This window comes from Vipera ursinii (assembly GCF_947247035.1).
Source record: "Vipera ursinii genome assembly, chromosome: 2".
NCBI classification, from domain to species: domain Eukaryota; kingdom Metazoa; phylum Chordata; class Lepidosauria; order Squamata; family Viperidae; genus Vipera; species Vipera ursinii.
In genome coordinates this window covers 78,732,871-78,758,853 of record NC_139513.1, presented here as the reverse complement: position 1 = coordinate 78,758,853, position 25,983 = coordinate 78,732,871, and the positions used below count along the sequence as shown (strand labels likewise).

General features: G+C 38.3%; 1 protein-coding gene across 5 annotated transcripts in view; it reads left to right on the top strand.

Annotated features, from left to right (window-relative positions):
• The window catches only part of LARP1 (La ribonucleoprotein 1, translational regulator), an 86,682-nt gene that overhangs the window by 19,900 nt on the left and 40,799 nt on the right, over positions 1-25,983 (top strand). For all 5 annotated transcript variants that reach the window (XM_083353550.1, XM_083353549.1, XM_083353553.1 and 2 more), the window contains exon 2: positions 21,955-22,016. In XM_083353550.1, the coding sequence (XP_083209676.1) occupies positions 21,955-22,016 (62 nt within the window). The remainder of the gene's footprint in view (positions 1-21,954; positions 22,017-25,983) is intronic.

Here is a 25,983-nt window from a genome sequence, read left to right as displayed (position 1 = left end):
GTGGTCCTCGGGTTCAGTTGGGCTTGTTGCTCACATACCTGGCGCCCAGCTGTGTGGCAACAGCCCTGCCTGAGCTGCTCGACACCCTCTCAGGGTTGGCGGTGGAGTTCCCCAGGCTTATAGTCCTGGGTGACTTCAACCTCCCATCACTGGGGGGGTCGTCGGAGTTAGCTCGGGAGTTCATGGCTTCCATGACAGCCATGGGCCTGACCCAGGTTATTGAGGGCCCTACTCACGAGGGGGATCATACTCTCGACCTGGTGTTCCTGTCTAGACAGTGGTTGGATGATCTGGGAGGGGGTTCTCCATCCATCACCCCTCTGTCATGGTCAGATCATTACCTCCTGAGGCTGGTTTTCCGTCATGCCATCCCCCGCCGCTGGGCGGCGGAACCGACCAGGTGGTTCCGCCCCAGGCGCCTAATGGACCCGGACCGGTTCCAGAGGGCACTTGGGCCGATACCTATCACCCTTACCCACAGCCCAGTCGATGCTCTGGTGGAGGCCTGGGAAACGGCTGCCACCAGGGCACTCGACTGCGTTGTACCCATGCGACCTCTGACTCGGCGCAGATCCCGTTGGGCCCCATGGTTCTCTGTGGAGCTCCGGGAGATGAAGCGTCGGAGACGAGGTCTAGAGAGCGGTTGGAGATCCAGCCGATCCGAATCCGACCGATTGCAGTTAAGAACCTTTATAAGGTCTTATCTTGCGGCGATAAGGACGGCGAAGTCTAACTACTTTGCCGCCCTTGTCGCATCCGCAGATAATCGCCCAGCCGCCCTGTTTAGGGTGACTCGCTCCCTCCTTAACCAGGAGGTGAGAGAGGATCCCTTGCAGGGACGAGCCGAGGAGTTTAGTCATCATCTGGCGGACAAAATCGCTCGGATCCGGACCAGCCTGGACTCTGACTGGGCAGAGTCTGATGTGGAGGAATCAGGCGGTCTTGAGCATGTTATCTGGACTGAGTTCGACCCTGTTTCCCCTGATGATGTGGACAGGATCATGGGGAGACTGAGCTCCACCACCTGTTTGTTGGATCCATGCCCCTCCTGGCTAGCTTATGCGGCTCGGGAGGGAACACGAGGCTGGTTCCATGCAGTAATAACTGCTTCTTTGAAGGAGGGTGTCTTCCCTGCCGCCCTGAAGGAGGCGGTGGTGAGACCCCTCCTCAAGAAGCCTGCTTTGGACCCGGCTGTTTTAAACAACTATCGTCCAGTCTCCAACCTTCGCTTTCTGGCGAAGGTTGTTGAGAGTGTGGTGGCGCATCAGCTCCCTCTGTTCCTGGAGGAAACTGATTATCTGGACCCGTACCAATCGGGCTTCAGGCCCGGACACAGCACGGAGACGGCATTGGTCGCACTGGTGAATGATCTCTGGAGGGCTAGGGACAGGGGTTGCTCCTCTGTCCTGGTCCTATTAGATCTCTCAGCGGCTTTTGATACCATCGACCATGGTATCCTGCTGCGGCGTCTCAGGGGGTTGGGAGTGGGAGGCACCGTTCTACGGTGGTTCTCCTCCTACCTCCGGGGCCGCTCGCAGTCGGTGTTGACAGGAGGGCAGAGATCCGCCCCGAGGTCTCTCATTTGTGGAGTTCCTCAGGGGTCGGTTCTCTCACCTCTCCTGTTCAACATCTACATGAAGCCGCTGGGCGAGATCATTCGTGGTTTTGGGGTGGGGTATCACCAGTATGCTGATGATACCCAACTTTTTCTTTCCACCCCGAACCAACCCAGTGATGCCCTCTCCGTGATGTCCCGGTGCCTGGAGGCGGTTCAGGTCTGGATGGGGAGAAACAGGCTTCGTCTCAATCCCGCCAAGACCGAGTGGCTGTGCATATCGGCGTCTCGGGTTAACCATGTTATTCCACCTCTAATGATGGGGGGTGAGGTGTTACCCCCCGTTGATAGGGCTCGCAACTTGGGCGTCCTCCTGGATTCACGGCTCAATTTTGAAGATCACATAGGAGCCGTGACCAGGGGGGCTTTTGCACAGGTTCGCCTGGTGCGCTAGTTGCGTCCCTATCTGGACCGAGACGCCCTACGCACAGTCACTCATGCGCTTGTGACCTCCCGTTTGGACTACTGTAACGCTCTCTACATGGGGCTGCCCTTGAAGACCACTCGGAGGCTTTAACTGGTGCAGAATGCGGCCGCGCGAGTTGTAATGGGGGTTTCCCGATACTCCCATGTAACACCTCTACTCCGCGAGCTGCATTGGCTTCCGGTTGCCCTCCGGGTGAAATTCAAGGTGCTGGTTATCACCTATAAAGCCCTACATGGCCTGGGTCCGGGATATTTGAGGGAACACCTGCTGCCGGCATCAAACGCCCTTCGCCCAGTGCGCTCCCACAGGGAGGGTCTGCTCAGGGTTCCGCCGGTGAGAGATTGCCGGCGGGTGACACCCAGGGATAGGGCCTTCTCAGTGGGAGCGCCTGCCCTCTGGAACCAGCTGCCGGTGGAGCTGAGGACTGCCCCCGACCTCCGATCATTCCGCCGGGGCCTGAAGACCTGGCTCTTTCAGCTCTCGGGCCCAGACTGAGGAAGAATTTTTAATTTGGGGTTCTTTTTAACTGACTACAGGGTTAATTTAATACTTTTTAATTTGTTCTTAATTTTTGTATTTTGGATTTTTAATTCCCTGTAAACCGCCCTGAGTCCTCAGGGAATAGGGCGGTATATAAATATAACTAAATAAATAAATAAATAAATAAATAAATTCTGTCATATATGTATTATAATGCATAATATTTAAGCCCTGTGGTAAAATGGGTGGCTAATAAATTTTACAAATAAAAATATGTTATATGGGTTAGATCATTGGGACATTCTCTTTAGACTCTGGATATTGAAATCAATGGGTACATGATGTTAGTAAATAACAAAACTGCTTATCAAGTGGTATTCATTTAAACAGTTCTTGACTGAAGATTGAAATCAAGATACTATATTAAAAAATGTTTAAAAAATTGTGGCAGTGACATCCAAAATGTTACCCTGTTTCCAATTTAATATTGTCTTCTAAATCATGTGTTTACCTTGCCATATTTCATGTTTAAGCATGAATAATAATATTGTAGAAAAGCAGGCAGAGCTGAGGGGTAGAGTTAAATACATCATTAGCTTAGAGTCATTACATTCCAACTAACAGTCCAAGTCCATCCATTCCTGAATTCTGTTGATCCTTAGCTGGTGCCAATTCAATGTTAAACCTTAGTTGACTAGATTATTGTGTATAGCAAACATGTCAAACTGCCGGCCCACAGGCCGGATGCATCACGCTGAAACTGCGCCCACTCCATTGCTGGCAATGGGGGGAAAAATCACGATACATCACATGACAGTGCACGTTTGACATGCCTGGTGTATAGAGTTGAATAAATCTGTGCTAGAACTTAATAGATGGTCCTGATCCTTTGCGCTTGACAATTACAGTTTTTAGATAACAAATTTTCTCTGCATTATCATTGTTTCAACTATTGTATTTCTTAAATGCCTGATGTTATATATTTTTCTTACAGTAGATAATCTCATAAGCCTCTAATGTTATCTATTAATTTTTAAAATCTATCCCCCTCCAAAAAAAGGAAGCTCCACAAAGTTGCAGTTTATTTTGTGTAATTTCAAAGTTTAATTAGCACATTCCTTTTCCTCCATCAGCTCCGTTGCATGATGAAATTGGCTATCAGGTAGTTAGTATTAGCCTTGGACCTCTGTAGGATTATTAAACAATAAACCTTATTAGAGCTATTTTGTATTGTTAATCATACGTGAGCTAGAATTACTTGGCATCTTGTAATTTGTGTTGTGTTTTCCTGTGCTATTTTCATCTGTTTCCAAAGACTTCTCTCTTGTTTCCTTAAGTGTTAGGCCTGTTTTTCTTGTTTTCCATGATCAATTATTGAACAAGGTAACACTGACATTAATATATTACCATGTTGTATTGGTGGGTTGGTTACCATGTTCTTCATTGCAGTATACTTCTCTTCTACATTCGGTTTCACTGCAAGTGGCAAACTATGATATGTTAAATATATAGAAGGCAGTCTGTTAATATGAATGCGATCTGGATAGTAAAAGACATGTTTGCTACAGTGGAGTAACAGAAGTAGAATGAGGCTTGATGCTGAATTATTTTTTTCTTTTCTGGTTGTGTGTGAACAAGTTGTGTAATGAATTTGGTATTACTGGGAGTATTTGTCTGATTTTATACATTTACGTTTTAAAATGGAGCAGTTGTAATTGAAAATTATTCCTATTGTGAATGTTATGGGGGAGGTCCAAAATGAAAAAAAAAGTTTAATTAATAAACAGGAAAAAAATCAGATTATTTTATACTGAATTCCCAAAAACAAGTGAAATGGGATTCTGGGACAAAAATACATGTAATCCATTACAGGTGGTCCTCAAGTTACAATCACATTTGAGCCCAACATTTCCATTTCTACGTCAGTTTTTAAACGAATCATGCCCCATTTTATGATCTTTTTTGCCACAGTTGTTAAGCGAATCACTGCAGTTGTTAAGTGAATCGTGTGGTTAATCTAGCTCCCCCATTGACTTGGCTTATCAGAAGCTGGCTAGGAAGATTGCTATTGGTGATCACATGACCCTAGGACAGTAAACCCATCATAAATAAGTTGCCAAGTACCTGAGTTTTGATCACGTGACCATGGGAATGCTACAATGATTGTAAATGAACCATTCATAAGTCACTTTTTTCAATGCTGTTTTAACTTTGAATGGTCACTAAATGAATGGTTGTAAGTAGAGGACTACTTATAAGTATATTCCTCCAAAAGGTTTTACTTAGGGATTGTTCCAGATTTTCCCTCCGTTTGCTTTTCTATTTTTCCTTTAGTTATGATTAATCTAAGAGAAAGTGCTATCTCATATAGAATATTGCAGTTGTTGGTACTTAGGAAACTAATTTTATAATCTTACCCTTGCAGGGGTTGTTTTGTGAAGGTGTGTCCTAGTTTTTGAACAAGAAAAAACTGTTTGTGCTATATTTATTTATGAAGTGGAAGTATCTTATTAACTTAAACTTAATAGCACTGGATTCTAGACTTGGACTTGTTTCTTTATGTAGCACTTTCAAGACTCCTAGTTGGAGTGTTTTAATTTCTCTCTTGGAACTGGGAAAAAAATTCTGGGACGAATTTAGAGTTGCTAGGAATGAACTGAGAAATAGGAATGCTGTATGATGTAGGATTGATATTTGTATCTCCTTTATCTTTGGTATTGCAAATGTAATAACTTACTAATGTGTTCTTTTAATTCTGCATCTCAGATGGTGTGAAAATTAAAACTGTACTAGCCTTGTTAAAAATATGAATATTTGATTTCCCAGTTCTTAAAAAGAGAAAGAAATATAGATCAAAATACAAACTGGAAATGCACACCAGAGTGATCTTGAAATAATCTAGTTTACATTTCTTTGCCAGTTATGTCAAAGCTTTTACTTCGAAGTAAGATACTAAGCTAAATAGCATGGCTGCAATGGCAGGTTTATTCTAATAAGAAGTCAGTGTAGGTCATATTGGCTGCTACTGTTAAGAATCAAGAGTTAAAAATAATCACTAGGGTACAGATATGCATATAGCAATTTGAATATAAAATGGAACAATATTTTAAATTCTAAGTACTATTTGATTCTGGACAACCAATATACATAAAATAATTATCCTTATTCTAGAGCAGGTCATGAACGTACAGATAGTCCTCAGGATTCAACAGCAGTTGGCACTGGAAACTCCATTTCTAAGTGACATGAGCAAAAACTATGATGTCGCATGACCTTGTTACTTACCAATGGCAATTCCACCAGTCCCAATTGCTGCTGTTAAATGAGGACCAAAGAGGTTGTTAAGGCCTCCTGTGATCATGGCTTCCTTATTCATTTTGCTTCTGGGAAGTCAGCAGGGAATGTCAGAAATCACAAGCACATGACCACAGACATTGATGGCAGGAATTATGAGGATCTATTGTAAGTCCTCCTTGTTCAATGCCATGATAACATTGAACAGTCACTGAAAGCACGGTTGTAACCTGTGGGCTGCCTACAGAGTGATTGAAATTCCCATGGAAAGCAACTATGAATCCCCATGAAGAAAAATGGGATTCTCATTAATAGGCTCAATTACTTGTGTTATCCTACCCCAAATTGGATGAAATACTACGAGGTTGAAAAGTTCTGCAACAATTCATTGCAAAGAACAGCAAATTCTTGACAAGAATTACAAATGTTTAAGTGATTGGAGCCATGATTATTATGATGCCAATTCTTATTTAAAATTAGAGTGCAGTAGATGCTCTTGCATTTTTGGTGATAGGCTGTTGATTGTTTTCGACAAGAATACTTTTAGTGTTCTATATGTGAGTTTGTTACTAGGGATCAGAACATTGCATAACTCCTTTTTCTTTCATGTAAAGTTCTGCATAGTTCTTACTGTAATTCTAGTATAGTATCTGTCTGTATATTATACCTAAGAGAGAGAAAATGAACATTGTTGAATTGCTTTTTAATCTCACATAGTATGAACGGATAACTTTTTGGCTCCAATATTGTACAAGTCTGCAGCCAAGAAATTAAAAGACGCTTGCTCCTGGGGAGGAAAGCCATGGCAAATCTAGACAGCACACTAAAAAGCAGAGACATCACCCTGCCAACAAAAGTGTGTGTAGTCAAGGCTATGGTCTTCCCAGTTGCAATGTATGGCTGTGAAAGTTGGACCATAAGAAAGGCTGAGCACCAAATAATTGAAGCCTTTGAACTATGGTGCTGGAGAAGACTCCTGCGAGTCCCTTGGACTGCAAGGCGATCAAACCGGTCAGTCCTAGAGGAGATCAATCCTGACTGCTCTTTAGAAGGCCAGATCCTGAAGCTAAAACTCAAATACTTTGGCCACCTAATGAGAAGGAAGGACTCACTGGAGAAAAGCCTAATGCTGGGAAAGATTGAGGGCAATAGAAGAAGGGGACGACAGAGAATGAGGTGGCTGGATGGAGTCACTGAAGCAGTAGGGTTGAGCTTAAATGGACTCCAGAAGATGGTAGAGGACAGGAAGGCCTGGAGGAACGTTGTCCATGGGGTCGCGATGGGTCGGACACAACTTCGCAACTAACAACAACAACAATTGTACAAGTCACTGGAGGGGAGAAATTACATGTATATATAGCTTTAGCTTGATTGAAATAAAATACATAGCTGGAATCACAAATATTTTAAACCAATTCACGGGTATATTTTAATATAGGAAAGTATGGTTTTACCTTGTGCCAAGCCATGATATGGCTTCTTTCATTTTGTTTTAGATTTGTGAAATCAGCCAGTGACTTATAAAGTATAATTTGTGACATCGCAAGTTGGCAATTCAGCCAATTGCAGCTTATTCAACATCCAGTGCTTCGCATAATTAGTAAACCATAATATTTGAAAATTTGTAGTTAGCCACTATATTATTTTGATGCATCACTATATTTGTTGTGCCAGTTTGTTTTTCCACAGATAACTTGCTACAAGCAGCAGTACAATGGAAACATTTTTCAAGTTACAAATTGCAATTTGAAAAAAAAAGCTATGCAATAACAGTGGAAGCATAATAAAGATTAAGGAAGCGAAGTTTCACTCCCCTGTAATTCTATCATGAACAATATTAATTTAACTCCTTTTTTAACTGCTGTAAATGATAAGAACTGATCAGCTCTTAGTTAGTCAAGTTCAACAGTCGAGTAATGCTTTTAAACTTATCCTTCAACCATGGGGTGGATACATTACATTGGTCATACATGTACCCAAATGCCTTCACACTTCTTAAAAGTTTTTTTTTCCTTCCCAGTGACCCATTGTAGATTATTGGACTTTACTGTCAGTTGAAACAGAAAGCTAGTATCTTGCTACCTAGCTGAACAGGTTCTCTATGTTCAAGCATAGATTTTCTGCGAGACATCTGATTTTGCTGATAAGCGAGCAAGGGAGATTACCAACATGCATTGTTTATGAAAAATCTAAAATGTGTTCTACTGTATAAAAGTTTAAAAAATGCAGTGTATACGAAAATTTGGTCTAGTACTTTGTACAAAAGGATCTTCATCTTTACATGTTCCATTCTTGATAACTTGGGCTGCTTATAAATTCAAATAAATAAAATTATTCTCATAAAGAAATTCTGTTACTATTGTTAAAAAGATGTAAGAGATGATCAGGCTGATGTGTCAAGCGTATCATCAATTTGAAGTCCCTTTGCGCCCACAAGAGATATAAATCCAGCCCTCTTGAATTCTTTGACTCTTATCTAGCGCCAGTTTGCCTTGACTGCTAGTAGTTTAGATTCTTGTTTAAAAGTATCCTGGAAAGATCATTTGAATAACCCTGGTTCTTGATTTCTTTTGCCTGACAAAAGTGATGACAATATGTTCCATATGGTTTTAGCAATAATAACATATTTTCTTGTTATAGTGTCTTTAAACATTCCTAGTAAATATTTGATATAGAATGTGAAATAGAAATGCATTAACCCTAGTTGATTATGCATTTTGACTTTTAATGAAAACCCTGAAACTGTTTTGACGACTTCAAGTGGCCACTGAGTTATATAGAAGGAAAATTGAATTGGAGGTGGGGGGAGTTAAAATATGGCTATGAGTTTTCTGTTATGTGATAAAAATCCACATGTAAGTAATGATGATCCTTCAAGATATGTTTAAATTAAATTAATGTTTATCTTTGGAAATCAATGCTGCCATCAAAGCAGGTAAGATGAACGTTATGGAGTGCCTTAGTGATTTAAGACAGTGAAAAAATGAGTTCCTTTTAAATGAATTCTAAAAGTTGCATTAATCTATCCATACCTTTTTATTTCTAGTACATTGTTGCATGTAATTGATAAATAATGTATTGTCTTAGCATAAATTATTCCAGAAGGATAGGTCTGTTAATCTACAGCAGGGGTGTCAAACTGCTGACCCGTGGGCTGGACGCATCATCAGGAAACCATGGCCACACCATTGCTGGCAATGGAGAAAAAGCTCCGATACGTCACGTGACATTGCGAGTTTAACATGTCTGATCTACAACAACAACATTCTTATGGACTTAACGTATCTGTTCTGGAATATGGCTTTTTGGACAATTTGCAAGCAATATAGTAATTAAAGCAACTATTAATTTATATTAAGACAAGTTAGTTTGGTTCTCTCCTGAAATTGTTGCAGTGAAAACAGATTTTGAAATCCATTTTTCAGGAAAATATTACTGGCATATATATGTTGACTGTTTATTTTTTAAGCTAAATGGTAGCAAGTTTAAAGACAAAATATCTGGGCAGCATTATTAGATACATTAAATCAGGAGTATATAATTATTTTTTGCCTTTAGTGATGGTGCCAAGCTTCAAAGGCTATTTTATTTACTTGCATTCTTTGTAAAAGCTTTTGAGGGTCAAATATAAGACAAGTGACTGAATAGTTTTGAGGTCCCAGGTTGTATGTTATTCTACAACTATTTTTGAATGCATGAAAAGGTTCAACTAACATTCATGAAAGCAACCAAATCTTTGTCTTTTTCAGATTTATATGGAGGCCTGAAAGATGTGTCTGCTTTGAATAAAAGTGCTTTTGATATTTTGAAGGACCTCTTAGGAATCGTTTTAGAAGTCTGCACAGCCTTATAATTTAATATTGCTGTGGATAAACAAACTGAGATACAATAGAAGAACTTGACTGACATTTTAAAACTTATTTTTATTACCTTGTATTGAATAAATCTAGAACTGATTATATAACATTCATAGCTAGTTAAAAGGAGTAACATATCATAGGCCGTACAAATATTGTTTAATGCACTCAATAATACTTAATATTAGGAGTTTGCTTTGAGGTCAGAAAGAGTTGACCAAATCCATTGAGATTAAAACAACTCTTTAAGTTTTATGCATTTACATTTTATATGCATTTTAGTTCTAGGAATGAATAGAGTGAGTAACATGGGACAAATAAATCATAAATAAGGTCACAATTCATTCCTGCAGTCCTGAAATTGGTTGGCCTTCATCTACCTGATTGCAGGAAGCACTGTGATTGAGAAACATTGTGAATATAGCCTCTAATGCCAGGCAAAAAATCTGCATCTTCCAAGATATTTTATATCTTGAGGAAGAACTGGAGAAGGAACAGATGAATACCAAAAGGATGCTGGGGTTTATCATCTCAATAGGTTCAAAATTGAAGCATACTGGAATTCTCTGGAAGCAGGAAGCCCAGGAAAAGTGAAGCAGGGGACAGATGCTTCAGGTAGATTTATTTTTGAAGAAGTTGGTAAAATACAAAATCTAGTAAGAATTCATGTTAGGTAGTTTAGTCTTGCAATTAGGTTTTGATCTTTTAGCTGCCAGAAAGGCTGGGCAGACTACTAGAGACTTAGATTTAAATTTAGATTTAAATTTTGCAATTCCCTATCTCTGGCTGCTCCTTAAGCTGAAGGTTTTTTGTGGCTACATCCATATGGCCAGCTTTATTGTGATGTGGACTAACTAGCTTAAATAATCTGATGTAATTTTAAATACATTTCTGATATTCCAGTTTATGTATTTAATATAGATTTGTGTAATAGGGTGTTTTAAATCAGCTAACAAGGTGTTAACTAAATATAGAGAGAAATACTTCACATTAAATTCATTTACACTGTAAGAATAAATTATTTTTGTCATATGGCTTTGTGCCAGTGTGAAATTATTGAAGTTTTTTGTATTTGATATCATCTAAAAGAATTTTAATTTAAAATAATGTGTTTCAGACTGTACCCTAGCTGGAATGTGTTTGTTTTGCTGAAATTTAGCCTGTGAACAATTCTTTGTTGCATTTATATTCCTTTTATGCAAGGAATATGCTGTGTAATATGCAAAGTAGATGTGCCCCTTGTCATTTTTCTTTCCCAGAAAACAGAACAGTACCAATCCCAGCTTAACTAATAACTGATTTAAATATACTTTTGGTTCTCTAGGAAAAAGTACCTTGTTTATACAGGTGGACTGATCAATCAGTTATATTAGAACTGGATTTTAAAATACCACACACTTTCTTATTTGTAGATCTTTTTTTCTCCATTCTTAGCATGTACCAATATTAACCTGAACTTTGTACTTGCATGCTTCAGTAACTGACCCTTTGAGTTTTGTTCGGTCCGAATTTTTGAAAATCAATTAACACAGTAAGAAAAGACTGGTCAAAAATTTGCAATTTTATAATAGCTGCAGCGTACTGTTTTTCTACAGCTAGTCTTATTAAGCAGTATTTTGAACGCTGACAATAAATGGATTCTGGCTAATACCACCCTTAAAATTATTTCTGTTACTTTGTAGAGCAATTTTTCTGCTGTCTTGTAAACTAGCTCAGTATGGTGATTAACTTGGATTGGGACAAGGTTCAGGTTTTTATTGCAACCACAAAAACTCACGTGGAGACTTTGGCCCAATGGTGCTCTCTCAACCCAACTTAATTTACAAGATTCACAAAGCATGGTATAATAATTTATTGTAGTTAATTAGTAAAAATAATAATGAAAATATTTTAAGGGGGCTTTTTTTGTCTTGAGGAAATTAAATTTCCAATGGAAAACAGCCTAATTAGGACACCTTGTTGCAGAGTCAGATTCAAAATGGTTGGAAAACTTTAGAAAATGACCTTTTTTCATTCAACAAGCTGTGGAGCTATTTAGAAAAGAAAGATACCTGCAGCACTTAATCCTCCCTAGCCAAAATAAAATATCGAGACATTGCATTTTGACATAGAAAAAATTTGATATTTGAATTTTTTTCCAAGGATTTTACTTGAAAAAAGTGAAAAAAATTGCATCTTTGTAGAATTATATGCATATTGCATATTGCTTTAATGTAATTTTTAGCTTTTAGTTTTTAATCAGAGATACAATATAACTTAAGTGGAGTTGATTTTTTAATTGCTATTCTGACACAGACATGGTCATTTCTATTTAGTTGTACCTATAAGAGTTACATGGGAAAAAGGATCGAGAAAAATATTACTCTAATTTTGCTTTTATTCTAATTTCTATATTGTTCCTGTTGATTAAATTGATACAATTTAATATTGCACTTATTTTTTTCAACTGTTAGAACTGTTCTGAAACAAATGTGCCATACTTCTCAGACAAGGCTAAATACAGTAATTATTCAAGGAAATGCATGGCTTTGGTTCTCTGAATTTCAGTATTTTTAAAATCCTAATAGAGTAGTAATTGATACAGTACTTTTCATTTAACATCTTACAGAAAGTTTCTTATGTAATACAATTTACATTGGTTTGTGTATAGTTTTTCTGAGAATTGCTTTTACTTGATTGAAGATATTGGGATTCTGATTCTGCATGCTTCATGTGATGTTTGCGGGCAGTATTGTTGAATGTGAAGATTTTCCTTGGCGTGGAATGGTTGTGCATTATAACTTCAGTCTCTAAGGATAGAAACATTTCCCTTCATTTTAATTTTCCCTTTTAAAAGTATTGTTTAGAAATATGTTACAAACTGATCTACTAAATGCCCCCAAATAAAATATTAAATTGATACAATGGTCAAACAATATGTATATTTGGCCTTGAATTATTTGAATATAGTGTTTACTTACAGATGATTCATTATCCAACTAGGTAAGGGTGTGATGTCACACTGATATTATGTAATTGGGAAACAGCAAACAACCAAGCTCAGAGAGCACCAAGGACCCCACAATTCAGCACCGAGCTACAGTGCATTTAGAAAGTATTCAGACCCCCTTCACTTTTGTCAATTTTGTTATGCTGCAGCCTGATTCTACAGTTACTGAAATTCATTTTTTCTCATTAATCTATTCTACACTTAGTACCGCATAATAACAAAGTGGAAACAGAATTTTAAAAATGTCTGTAAATTTATTAAAAAGAAAAAACTGAAATATCACATAGGCATAAGTATTCAGATCCTTCACGCAGTACTTTGCTGAAGTACCTTCAACAGCTTCAAGTCTTTTGGGGTATGATACAACAAGCTTTGAACACCTGGATTGGGAGATTTTCTGCCATTCTTCCTTGCAAATCTTCAAGCTCAATCACATTGGGTGATGAGTGTTGATGAAAGCCATTTTTATGTCCCTCCAAAGATCTTCAATAGGGTTCAAGTCAGGGCTGTGGCTGGGCCATTCAAGGACATTCATAGAGTTGTCCTTAAGCCACTCCTGTGTTGTCTTGGCTGTGTGTTTAGGATCGTTGTCATGTTGGAAAATGAACCTTTGGCCCAGTCTGAGATCCTGAGCACTGTGGAACGGATTTCATTGAGGATATCCCTGTACTTAGCTCCAGTCAGCTTCCCCCCAACCCTGACCAGTCTCCCAGTCCCTGCTGCTAAAAAACCACCATGCTTCACTTGTTGGTATGATATTAGGCAGATGATGAGCGGTAAGTACCTGGTTTCCTCTAGACAAAGCTTTTACAAATGAGGCCAAAAAGTTCAGTCTTAGTTTGTCAGACCAGAGAATCTTGTTCCTCACAGTCCAAGAGTCCTTCATGTGCTTTTCTGCAAACTCCAAGTGGGCTTTCATGTGTTTTGCACTGAGGAGAAGCTTCTGTCTAGCCACTCTGCCATAAAGCCCAGGTTGGTGGAGGGCTGCAATGATGGTTGTCCTTCTGGAACTCTGTCCCAACGCCACACAGGATCTCTGGAGCTCAGAGTGAGTTCTTGGTCACCTCTCTTACTAAGGCGATTGCTCTGTTTGACAGGGCGAACAGCTTTTGGAACAGTCCTGGTTGCGCCAAACATCTGTAAATTTGAGTCACTTCGCTGAGTGCCCAAAATGTGATCATGTGACTGGGGAGGTGGCTGCCAGAACTTCAAATCGAGGTCATACGTACCTTTTGGAAGGTCCATCAGGACTTTAAATGGTTGCTAAGTCACATTCAAAAGTTGAAGATTGCCCGTATTTAACTTTCATGGCTGGCCAACTCAGCTTGATTCAGGACAACATGCAACGTCCAAATTAAAAGTTACTAAAATACATATGAAAATCATAAAATAAATTTGGGTTCTGAACAGAATTTTTATAAATGAAATTTTGGTGTATTCACCTCTACTCACAGGCACACACACACACACAAATATACATACTAATGTGCATGTTGCTCTCAATATGGCCGCCTGCAGATCACATTGCTCTGATTTCCATTGTGGTTTGTCACTCAATTGAAACTGCATTTTCTGCACAGTTGTGCAGTTGCACCTTAGTAGAGATGCAAGATGTCTAGTGAAAGGAAGATTTCTCCGGTAGAGATAGGTGGTTGTCATGGAAGAAAGAGCAAAGATGAAGCATTATTAGCATTGTGATATAGTTGAGACTGCTTTAAGAGATCGTTCTTGGCTTTCCTTGACTGCCAGTCTGTTCAGAGATCATGTATTTGAGTAGGTAATAATTAACTGTTAACAAGTTTTTCGTTAGAGCCCAAGCTGCGTATGTGCACGAAAGCAGAGCCAGGATTGTAGGAAGAGATTTTGTTCACTTTTTTCTTAAAAAAATAGTGCTCTTAAGCAGTAGTAATTTCTTTTGAATATTTTAGACTTTATTCTATCAACAAATAGTATTGTTTCAGTTATTCCTGTGTACTTGTGTAGCAATTAATGAGACTTCTTTTTTTTATTAGTACAGCAGTCTGTAAGCGGAACATATGTGCACGGTTTGCGTGCAGAATGCTTCAGTCTCATATTGTTTCAGATAACATAGGGATTGCAAACACTGTGCCTAAACCTGTAAAAATGCTGTCAATTATTTTGCAGACTACTAAACCAGATGAAACAATAAGTCTGATTCTATAGAAGTTAAGTTTTTGTGACTTTATGTGATACCTAAATTGAGACATTGCTCAACTTACATATAAAGAAAATTTTGACAATTATTTTTAGGTTCTTTTCAGGGTGGCAAGGTAGTACTCGATTCAAAATATTAGGGCTCTGTATTTCATTTCTCTGCATGGTATCAAGGAAAGATGTTTCTTTAAAAGGTACAACATTTATGTTTCCGCATGCTTTGAAATGAATTGCATAGCTCAACTTCCATTTTTGCTTTAAGTTCTGGGCAGATGCTCCCAAAAGGTTAAATTTCAGAAGGTGGTTTACTTTATGTTCATGGAAGTGCCTTGTGACAGCTGAAAAAAAAAATGTAGATTTTCTCAAGAGTTCTAATCCAAGGTTATGATAGACAAACACAGGTGGAAGGATTAATATGGCATTCAGCTGGGAACTCTTTTCAAAAACCAGCCCACTGTGCTTTTCCTCCTCCCCCTTCTGTTAATAATTCTTTTACTTTTGACTGTATGCTTGAGATTGGATTAGAAACTTGGACACTCAAAAGCTAAGTGTTCATCTGAGCTGCCAACTGATTATTTTACATATAACTTTCTTGAAAGGGAGTCAACTTTTGGATTTTCCCGAGAATTCTTTTCTTCAGTTTCACATACTGCAAATGAGGAGGTACAGTTAAGCTTTCTTTCTTTCTCTCTCTCTCTCTCTTCTCTTGTCTTTGGAGTGGTTGGAAAGAGTGACCTAGCTGTTTGTGTTTCTTTAAAACGGGGACTGAGATGCCCTTTGAATTAGAATTAGAACCAGAAGTATAATCTTTTGAACAAATGACCTTGAACATGTAAATCATTACCTTGCTCTTTTCCCTATCCAGCACAAAAAGCATTTATATGTATACAATATTAGGACTATTTATACTAATACCAAATTTATAGAGAGAATTATGACTATTCTTAATCTTTTTTTTAAAAAAATAAATGTGACATGATAACATGGGATTTATACAGGAATAAGAAGGGTAATAGCAGATATTTTTCTGTTAGTTGATTAATCCTTCATTGAAGGATCGTATTTTAACCGTGCTAAAGTTTTAGAATGGTGGTAATACTGCAATACACACACACACACACACATATATGTATCATTTTGCAGAAACCTGACTGTAGAGTTACGTATATTGCAGGATAAAGAACTTACAACTTCTTTCATAAAATGCCCTCTTAGATACAGTTTTTAGACCTCTATGCATATCTGTATGTATATTCTTCTGTACTAGAATTCTGTAAGCTTTGATTCTCCAAACATACTGGAATTACAATTCCAACATTTTATAGGGCTCCCATCAAGATGATTTTTCCAACACATGCTGCAGGTCAGCAGTGGGATTCTGAGACTGGAATAAAATAGGAATCTTAATTATAGTTAGCCCTATGTGTTGTTTCCATTTGTGGTTGCATGTGATATGAAGCATCTTGTTTTTATATTTTTATGTAATTACGTGTATTGCACACTATATCTTGAGGCCTGATTTTTTTTAAAAAAAATAACTTCTTGGGAAAAAGCAAATGAAATTTACTCTTTCACAAAAATGTATTCAATGAGTTAGCAGATAAATTGCAATTAAAATGATAAAAACTAGTGCAAATTAACAAAAATGAATATATATCACCTTCTCTTAAAACATAACAGTCTGTCCTTCTCATACCTCATCTTGTATCTAAACAAATCCTTAAAAGTTCATCATTCAATCCAGATCAGTAAATGTCCACTGAACATTATCACAGATAGTAAATGTGTTTTAACATGGATCAAACAAATCAACTCTGTAGTTTTTCTTTTTACTTTTAGTAATCTTGGTGCCTTAAGAACTTAATTTCATTTCATTTTATCTTTGTATCTTCTCACAAATTCCTCAAAGCTTTAACAAGTCTTTTTTTGTAAATTCAATAAAGGAAAGTTATCCAAGTCACTCTTGCTAAAGTTGTAACATGGGACAAAACTCACTCGCATGCCAACAGAAATTTTGGGCTTAATTGTAGTTGTAAGTTGGAGACTACCTGTATTATTATGTTGATTGACCTCTTCCAACCTCTGGGCCACTGTATTGTTTTCTGATTTGTTGGCATAACTTGGTTAGAACTTTTACTCTTTCTTCTTCTGCTGCTTGCCATATTTTTGTAGCTATTCCACCAATTTCTGTAGTCCTCTAACTCGATAATGAATCAATTGCTGATATATCCTCTGGTACTAGAGGTTCTTGTAAGTAGTATCTTGGATGTTGACATTTCTATAGTAAAGAATGTCAATATGCTCTTTAATCTTTGTTTGATCTTCTTTGAATCTGTTGTATTGGTGTTGATGTCCTTTAGCATATCAGTTTGAGGCTGGAAGCTCCTCCTGAGTTCAGAGTTCTGAGTTTAGAAGAGTTTTCTTTTTTCTTTTTTTATATCTGTTTTCATCTCCAATGTTCTAACAGTGAACTCTGAAATTCTATGTTAAGTTCCTTCCTGAGATCTTTGTCTTTCTTGGCTTTGTCTTCTGTTCTCTTCTTGGCAATTTCTGTAGTTTAGTCTGACACCCAATTTGCTTTTTTCTGTTTGTGCTCTTTGGCAGTCCCCTTTCACATTCATCCTTAACAGTTTCTTTGAGTTCATTCCACAATTTCTCTTAATTCCATGTAATGAAGTTTAGTACTTCAAAACAATTCCTGAGGTTCTCCATGAACATGAGTATATGCTTAAGGTCATATTGTAGAAGACATTCTTCATTTTTAGCTTAACGTGGAGGTTGCACATGAGCAATATGAGATCTGTTCTGCAATCAACCCCCAGTTAGGTCTTTGCTATTATAACTGAGCTTTTTTCCCCTTTCTACATAATATAGTCAGTTTGACTTTCGTGTACTCCATATGGTGATCTTATATGGTCATCATATTAGTTTTTGAAGGTTGTTAAAATGGAGAAATCATTTAATTGGCAGAAATAAATAAATCATCCTGCTTCACTTGGTTTCCATACAATTTAGCTACATTTTTCTCCTTAATATTTCCAACTTTGCATTTCAATCTCCAACCTCAAGTAGCACATCTTGATTGCAGTTCTGTTGATTTCAAATTGCATTTGATCATTTCTAAATGTGATATATGAATAAATAATTTATAAAATGCAACCACCTCCTCCTCTTCTACATCAATAGTTGGAACATAAACTTGGATATTTTTATTATTAAAAGGTTGTCCACAAAATCTGATTCATATCATTTGGTCATTAAATGCATAAAGTATTGTTTTTGTTATCCTTCCGAACTAAAGAAAGCAGTGTTGTCCCACCCCCATATTTTAAGCAATAGACAACGTGGTCTTTAAATGAAAGTGATGAATTTCAGTCTGCTGAATTTGCTAATGCATGTTATGCCAGTGTCTGGTTGGTTCAGTTCTTCTTCCAATATGTTGAATTTTCCCATATTCATATTTCATAGGTTCCATTTTCTCATTATAATTGTCTTTGCAGCTTCAAATTTTCTTTTCCTGCATAATAACATGAGAAAATTAGATGTTCAAAGGCTTTATCTACTTTTGCAGTAAACACTTGAGAACTTCCTCAGTAGCATGTTGAGTGACATCTAACCTGGGAGACCCTTCATCTGCACTCTATCGTCAGTCATGTTATACTTTCTATCCAGCAGCTTTCTTGGTAAAATACAGGAGTGGTTTACTGTTACCTTCTCCCATGTAAAATGAAATGATGCCTTTGTCATTGTTGCTAAAGTGACTGTCCACCTCAAGCATCTTCCTGTATCACTGATAAATACCTGGTTATTTTAGCTGATGTCAGCTGAGATGACCTTCTTGCCTTGGGTGACCCTGCTGTGATTGTATATTCTTGGCATACACTTCTTGTGTTCTTTGTCCCCCCCTCCCCCACCCCCTCACACACCATGATGAGGTAACAATCAGGACTGGGGGAGGGGAAGGAGATCTGTTATTAATATTAGACCAGCTATTATTTTTTTATTGTCTTCTGTAGAGTTTCCTTCCTTTACGGTATTAATCCAAAATTGGGACGGCACTAATGGTATTTAGTCTTTTACTTATAAATACCTTTATACTGATTTTTAGTGAGAAATGTTTTATTGATTGGCCCCAAATTAGACGGTCATCAACAAAACTTAGCAAATAAACATTCAAAGGAACCACCGCGAAGATAGCAACAACCACTGCCTGTTGTTTCAACACATAAATAAAACTGGTTTTGCTTTTCTGGAATCCTAGAGAGAGTTGCATGCTTATAACAAACCTGGGTTGTTGTCCTGTGTTGCTAGATAAATAATTTATGTGTTGTCCATATCAGCAAAAAATACTCCTGTAATGTAGACATTCTATGGCAATTCTGTTTTTAAATTGCACATTCTTTGCTATTGTTACTATAGTTCTAGATTTATCACATTAGTTTGCTGTTTTCTGCAGTTTGATCTCTTTTGGGTGTTAAGGTTATCTTACTACCCTTTTTAAAAAAATAAATAATTGTAAGCATTTAGCAAAAGATTCTGACACAAACTGAGTATGTGCTTATCGAGTACATGATGACAAAAAATTATATCACAGATTGTTAGGTCTGCAGAAAAATCCTGATTAGATTTATTAATATTCATTATATGATCGTCCTAAACAGAAGTAAGACAGCATGTAGTATCTATAGTGTGGAACAGCTTAACACTCTGTCCAGAATTGCTGAAGTGTAATTGGCAGACTTGTGACCCAGAATTGGATTGGGTTATATTTTAAGATGCACAGTTGCCTGCTGCAAAACAGATTTTAGACATGCTTCATATCAAGGAGCTGTCCTTAGTTTCTGCCATTTGGATACAGTAAAATTTCCTACATCTCTTCTGAGAGAATATCTTTTGTAATATGGTTCCATGGTGGTGCGAAACTTAAAGGGATAGATATAAAGTTGTGAAGTTGTGAGTGAAAAGGTTGAGGGAAGAGAGATTGAAGTAATTTACCTGTGAGAAAACTAGACAATTTTGGAGATAGTTTTGTGTGTGTGTGTGTGTGTGTGTGTGTGTGTGTGTGTGTGTGTGTGTGTGTACATACCTACACACACTATCTGTTTTCAGATTCAGCTTTTTTTTAACCTCACCTCATAGTGTCAGCCATGATATTATTTAAATATTTCTCTGCTCATTGGAAATAACTTCTTCCCAAACTTGAAGCAAATAAATCCCCCCCCCATATGTCATTATTCTACTTTTAACCATCCCTTCAAAACTGCATGGCATTTCTATAATGCACTTTTCCAAAATAGATTCCCTTTTTAGCACACTGTTTCATTAAAAGAAGACAGAGGAAGTTCACGAACTATTGAATAAAATGAATTCAAGTACTCCTTTAGCAGCACTTGAAGTTCTGTTACTTTGACAGAGAGCATTTACTATTTGATTCCATCAGGAATTTTTCTTCAGAATTCTGGTGAATGCAGTATACCTACTTTGGGCTTTGAATATTGTGAGGCTCAAGTCTAACCTTTGGAACATGAGCAACTGACAGAGAGAGGCGAGATAATATTAGCAATGAACATCTTAGTGAGTTTTGAGATACTGTATGTGCATGTGCTAAGTGGCATTTGAGTTTTTATCTAAGTCCATATAAATAAGCAGTACAAGAAAAATTACTGCTAAACTTACATGATCTGTTGATATTATTACAGTATAAATGCCTTAATTACATAGGCTTAAACTGACAGGTTTTGCAGTTAAAAACAAGTTCTCTCTGGAAACTAGTAAAATTTCTTTTAGTTATGGCTTTGAATATAGCTGTTCTAGATCTGTAAGTAGAGGTTACTAATTTGTTAACTTTAGCTATCTGGCTGGAATTGATGGAAAAAATAGAAACGTTTCAAATATATTACTATAGGCGATGCAAACATTGAAATGCAGTTAAAGTTGAATAGTCTGCTTTTTCTATGTCAACTGCACATTAGTTCAGGTACAGTGTATTTGGGATTCTTATGATCAGTACAGAGAAGTTAGGAAGAAAATGATATCTTGTAGATGACATTCTACAAGAAATCTATGAAAAATATTATGGGTGTTCTCTTTTTTTAAAATCCTACTATTTGTGACATTATGAATAGCTGTAGCATTGTAATTTGTAGGCTATTTCATAATGATCATATCCTATCTAGCAAGATTGTTAGTCAGATGTGAAAATGATAGCATATTCAACTGGTGTGTTATCATGCCTCAAACCATGTAATAGCTGTTTTACAATTTTATTAACAGTTGTGAACCCTGTTCAGGACCTTCTATTCTTTTCTGTTGGTGAACAAAGTATATTGTTCCAACTTTTCCTTGCATAGTCCTGTATACTGTAACAGAATGCTTTTGCAACTGAGAAGAAAACGTAAGAAAATATTCTGAAGTTTGCAGCATGATGTGATTTTGGATTTTGCCTTAGGTTGATGGGGACTGCATTAGATCTAGATATATATTAAATTCTAAAACTGTTTCTGTATTTAGTATCTGTAGAGGCTCAAATTATCAGCTTCACTGGCAATTTCTGCAAAGAAGGGATGGTAGATAAGGATGAGTCTATCACTGCCCATTCGGCCCTTTTATGACTCATGGACTTCAACTCCCAGAACTCCTCAGCCAGCATGCCTGGCTAAGGAATTCTGGGAGTTGAAGTCCATGAGTCATAAAAGGACTGAGTTTGAACACACCTGCATTAGAGTATCCCTTCCCCCCCAATCTACCAGAAGACACACTTTTTGGAGAAAGACCTTAATGAGCCTAAACTCAGAAAGCATGCTAACTCTCCAGAAACAGTCCTGCCCTTTTTTTTCAGTGGACAGATACAATTTATAGCCTGGACTGTATATCCAATCCCAGTGGATATGCAGTTGTACACATTCACTTTGGTAGAAATTGAAGCATGACATTAAGTTTTCTTATTTTGAGGTGGACTAAAGAAGAGATATAAACCTTGCATCTTGTATAACTTGTCAATTCTGAATTGTGATTGGGTACATGATTCAATGGAGACTGCGTTTTCTGTACAGAAATCTAGATTATTTCAGTAATGAAATTGGTGTTCTAATGTTTGACTTTTCTCCATTTTTATTAGAACATTCAACTCCAGCCAAAGTGGTGAAAGCAGCAAACCTAAGGCAGCGGAAAGGAACCAAGGTATGTACTAACATGTTCTTTTATGCAATAATACGTACATTTGGGGGGTGGGGGTAGACATGGTATATCTGAATGAACCTGGTTAGTTCCAGACAGCTCAGAAGCTAATTTGACATCAGGATTTTTAATGCATCACTTTACATTTGATTAAATTGAATCACTTTCTTAAAGCACATTTTTTCTCTCCCTCGGGAGAAGGGCGGTATATAAAAATAAATAAATAAATAAATTTAACAATCACTTTTAGTTTTCAAAATCTTGGCTATTTGAATATAATCCAAAAAGACCAGCTTTCTGCTTTACCCCTGAGTCATTTATCAAAAGCTTAAAAGCACTGCTGTGACTTGGTTCTTTAAGGGACTCCACTTTTTTCTTCCTTTCATTGAGAAAATTGCCCATTCGTATTCTTGTGCTTTCTGTCTTTCTCCAGCATGATAGATGGAGAATCCACGAATGGGTTAACTCTGTCTTCCTACCCAATTAGACTAAGTCAGTCAAACTTGCCACGCCTCTCCTGGGCCAGGACACCTCCCAGTGTCGACTTAGTCTGTGCCCAGAATAGACGTGGTAATTTTGGCTCCCAGAATCTTGCTGAGTCATCTCTTCAAGGAGATTTCGGAGAGGTTAGGTCGGCCAGTACTGGATCTGTTCGCTTCTCTGGCGAATTCCCAGCTCCCGAGGTTTTCCTCCCGGTTCCCCTCTCCGGAGGCAGTGAGGACGGATGCCTTCCACAGGGGGCTTGCTGTATGCCTTTCTGCCTCCCTCTGATCCCGGCAGTCATCTGCAAGTTACTGCAAGAGTGGGCAGAGGTGATACTTGTTGCACCACACTGGCCAAGACGGCCGTGGTTTGCCAACCTCGTAAGTCTGTCAATCTCTTCCCCCATGGAGGATTCCTCCAGATCACGTTCCACTCAGCCAGGGAGATCTGCATCATCCAGAACCCCAGTGGCTCCAGTTGACCGCCTGGCACTTGAGCGGCGGCTTCTGACACATGAGTCTTATTCATTGGAGGTAATTACGATGATTCAGGCCTCCAGATGGCCTACAACAAACAGGATCTGTGACTCCACTTGGAAGAGTTTCTGTAGTTGGTGTGATAAGAACCAGTTAGATCTTTCGGCTATTACTATCCTGAGGATCTTGGACTATTTATTGGAGGGGCTTAACAAGGGCTTGCCGCCCAATACATCTGCTGACAAGTAGCAGCTCTCTCCACCGTATTACTTGGGGTAATTCAGAGGCATTGGCTCAACATCTTATGGTACGCTCATTTCTCAAAGGAGCGAGCAACACCAAACCTCCAGTGGTTCACTGGTATCCCTCTTGGGATTTGTCACGGGTCTTGCAGGCCCTTACCTCTCTTCCATTTGAACCCATCAGGACCTGTACTCTGCGGTTCTTGACAATTAAGGTGGCCTTCTTGATAGCCGTCACGTCGGCTAGACGCATTTCTGATTTGGCAGCTTTCTCTGTCAGACAGGACTTATGCGTTTTTCATGCTGACAGGATGGTCCTTCGATTGGATCCCTCCTTTATTCCTAAGATCAATACCTTGTTTCATAGAGCGCAGGAAGTCATTCTGCCAGATTTTTGTCCTCATCCATCTGTTGCCTTGGAACAGCAATGGCACAATCTGGACGTCCGCAGGGCTTTGCGCCACTATATTAAGCGGACAGCGTCTTTTCGCAAGTCAGAAGCCCTCTTTGTTTCCTTTCAACCCTCTACTATGGGACGGAAGGTTTCTGCCTCCACTATAGGCAGGTGGATCAGGGCTTGTATTGCAGAGGCATGCCAATCTCATTCCCTGTCAGTTCTCAGGCTATCACTGCTCACTCCACTCTTAGTGCTGCAACTTCTGTGGCTTGGGCGACACAGGCGTCCATTGAGGACATTTGTAGGGCGGCGACATGATCCTCGCCTTTTCCTTTTGTGAGGCATTCATTATAAACGGGATAGGTTTGCCTTCGCAGACGCCTCATTTGGCTGGAGAGTGCTGCAACAGGTAGTGCCACAGGGTGGGACACAGGCCCAGACTGATTCCCTCTCATAGGGACAGGGCAGCTTTCGTATGTCCCATTCGTGGATTCTCCATCTATCATGCTGGAGAAGGGGTATTGTCTTACCTGAACGCCTTTTCTCAGCATGGTGATGGAGAATCCACACCCACCCCTTAGTGTCTATCTGGTCCTGTGTCGGGTATGGAAGCCAACACGTCAGACTGTCGTCATTTGCTTCGCCTTCATCATGACTGGGAGGTGTCCTGGCCCAGGAGAGGCGTGGCAAGTTTGACTGACTTAGTCTAATTGGGCAGGAAGACAGAGTTAACCCATTCATGGATTCTCCATCATCATGCTGAGAAAAGGCGTTCAGGTAAGACAACGCCCCTTTTAATTATTTAGGAATTGGTATTAGGAAAGATCTTACCACATGCTCACCATTTATTCAAAGGTAGAGAAAAAAGAACTTTGTCAAAAACTCTTTAAAAATTCAAGTATGCAGTGTCAACAGGCTCGTCTTGATCCATGTTGATACTCTCAAAAAAATCTCTAGATTGGTGAGACAGTAATTATCCTTCCAGAATCTGTCCTAATTTCTATGGTGTGTTTTAATATTAGTTTTTTAAAATTATTATTTCTAGCAACCTATTTGGAGCAGGTATTGATGACTAATATATAACTTCATGAATCTCCCCAAGTCCTTTGAAAAAGTTGGTGTTGCATTTACTATCTTTGGGATTCACAATTTAGTTCTAATAACTCTGGTAAATACTTCCCAGAGCCCCTTTCTGAGGGAGATGGGCAGTTAAGAAATCTGAATAATTATTATTATTATTATTATTATTATTATTATTATTATTATGATGATGATGATGATGATGATGATGATGATGATGATGATGATGATGATGTTGGAAGGGACCTTGGAGGTCATCTAGTCCAACCCCCTGCTCAGGCAGGAAACCTTATACCATTTCAGGCAAATGGCTGTCCAGTCTCTTCTTAAAAACCTCCAGTGTTGGAGCATTCATCTGATCAGATCAGATCAGCGTCTGGAGATTTGTGTCTCGAGAGGTCCAAAAACCTCTTGTTACAGTTTTCTTAGTTGTTTGGATTCCTTCCGTGAGAGAATCAGTATGGGTACATACATTTATCCACGATCTTTTATAATGAAGACCAAATGGGGTGAAAAAAATCATTTACTTCCTCTGTAATCTCTGTATTATGCTTGAATATTTCTTACACTTTTGGATATCCAACAACCCAGCCTGGCCAGAGTCTTGCTCCAATTAATTTTTAAATACATTCTTACTGCCTCCCCCTATTTTTTCCTTTGCTTTCTTCAAAAGATCATGATGATGTTCCTTTTCCTTCTGCATTGCTTATTAAAATTTGACATCTCTTAAGCTAAAGTTTGTGCCTTTTCATTCTCCTTCAAGATTTTAATTTTTTGAAGGAGGTTTTGCCACAGTCTGGCTATGGTAGTACTAGAGAGCGTTGCTGACTTCTTTCTATACTTAATTGACCTTTTTTGACATTGTGGGTTACTTTCCAATTCAAACCATTGTGCTTTTGAAGAACATACAATGAAGAACGTCCAAACATTATGAAGAGATATAATCTTCTTGGCTCTTCCTTTCAATGTCTCTTTTCAGTATTCCCCTAATTTAGAAGTTTTCCCTCTCATACTCATATTTGACTGTTGGATGCTGTTTCCTATTTGCATTTATGCTAAATATAATAGTACTTTGGTTATTTCCAATTACCTTTTGTTTCCTCAAAACATTTTGTATAAAATGATGGAATTAAATCATAGATTTAGATTAAATAAAACTGTTCTCCCCTCTAGTGCTTCCAGGACCGTCTGAAATATCTAGGAATTTGGACTTCTGGCCTGAACATGAATTATTATAAAAACATAGCCTTTGTTATTATAAAAATGTATCCTTTCTCATGGTTGATTTTTTT